This window comes from Acomys russatus, chromosome 19 (genome assembly GCF_903995435.1).
Source record: "Acomys russatus chromosome 19, mAcoRus1.1, whole genome shotgun sequence".
In the NCBI taxonomy this organism is placed as follows: Eukaryota; Metazoa; Chordata; class Mammalia; order Rodentia; family Muridae; genus Acomys; species Acomys russatus.
Genome location: NC_067155.1, coordinates 10,796,048 through 10,797,483, shown reverse-complemented (window position 1 = coordinate 10,797,483; position 1,436 = coordinate 10,796,048). Strand labels below are relative to the sequence as shown.

At 43.0% G+C, this 1,436-nt stretch overlaps 1 protein-coding gene across 1 annotated transcript; it reads right to left on the bottom strand.

Annotated features, from left to right (window-relative positions):
* Nucleotides 1-460: 460 nt before the first annotated feature.
* LOC127203178 (60S ribosomal protein L32-like) lies at nucleotides 461-979 on the bottom strand. Its single transcript, XM_051161976.1, has one exon. It carries the CDS (start codon nucleotides 977-979, stop codon nucleotides 461-463), a length of 519 nt encoding a protein of 172 aa, XP_051017933.1.
* Nucleotides 980-1,436: the final 457 nt, after the last annotated feature.

Genomic DNA, 1,436 nt, shown 5'->3' with positions numbered 1-1,436 from the left:
CTCTGTTTCTTCCTTCCTTCCTTCTCTCCTTCTTTCCTTCCTTCCTTCCTTTAATGTGAATATTAGAAAACTTGAAGTTGCATGTGTGGTTCATGCTTTGTTTTCATCAAATAAAGCAACTATGGAAGAACAGCTCTCTGGAAGCCTTCCACACAGTATAATGTGTCTTCTGTTTCTAGTGTGAAGGTTTTTTTTTTTAATATTTATTTTTACTTACTTCAGATGCACACACAGCCATGCACAAGTGAGGCAAGAAGACAGAGTCAGATCCCCTAAAGCTGGAGTCAACTGTGGTTGTGAACTGCCCTAATGTGGATGCTAGGAAACAAATTTGGGTCCTCTAGGAGAGCAGCAAGCACTCTTAACCACTGAGCCATCACTCCAACTCCACTGAGTTTTCTTTTCTTTTCTTTTTCTTTTTCTTTTTTTTTTTTTTTTTTTTTTTGCAATTTTTGTGGTTTTATTTAAACACAAATAAAACACGCACTCCAGCCATCCACTCATTTTTTTCGCTGCGTAGCCTGGCATTGGGATTGGTGACTCTGATGGCCAGCTGTGCCGCTCTTTCTACGATGGTCTTTCGGTTCTTGGAGGAAACATTGTGAGCAATCTCAGCACAGTAAGATTTGTTGCACATCAGCAGCACTTCCAGCTCCTTGACATTGTGGACCAGAACTAGGCAGTGTGTGCTTGGTCTTCTTGTTGCTCCCATACCAATGTTGGGCATCAGGATCTGGCCCTTGAATCTTCTCCGCACCCTGTTGTCCATACCTCTGGGTTTCCGCCAGTTTCGCTTAATTTTGACATATCGGTCTGACTGGTGCCTGATGAACTTCCTGCTCCTCTTTTTGACGATCTTGGGCCTCACCAGAGGCCAGAGGGCAGCCGTGATGCCACAAATGAGATGGCAGCCACCTCCCCACTGAGTTTTCTTAAAACACACACACACACACCATCGTCTTAAGAGGGTTCTCCACATTATCGCTCTATATGTTACCTCTAAATGCATTCTTTGAACAGAAGCACTTCAGCAGATATAACTAACCCTTAAACTGATTGTGCTACCTGAGTCTACCGACAGGAAGAAAAGAGCCGGAGACGCAATTGCGGTGCTTTGCGTGGTCATTGACTCCTGTGTTTTCATTCAGTGCTGCTGGGGATTGACTGGAGGGCTTCACCAGCGCTAGGAAAGCCCTCCCCGCCACTCAACTACAACCACGTGCTTTAAATACCTTGTCAGCAAACGTTTACATGTCTGAAAGAAATGCACTGTGAAATAGTCTTCCTCTTCTCTCAACTCTGTCACCAGCATTCAAAATTCTCCTAATCTTAGATTTAGTAAAGATTTATCTTGGACCGTTTTATTATGTTTCTAAGATTCTTTTCCAGTGTATTAGACAGTGGCAGAATAATTCTAATATATCATAGGTTCTGTT

What these genes read in the sequence shown, in the direction of transcription:
- LOC127203178 (XM_051161976.1), bottom strand. Translation starts at nt 979, where the DNA reads ATGTGGAGAACCCTCTTAAGACGATGGTGTGTGTGTGTGTGTTTTAAG.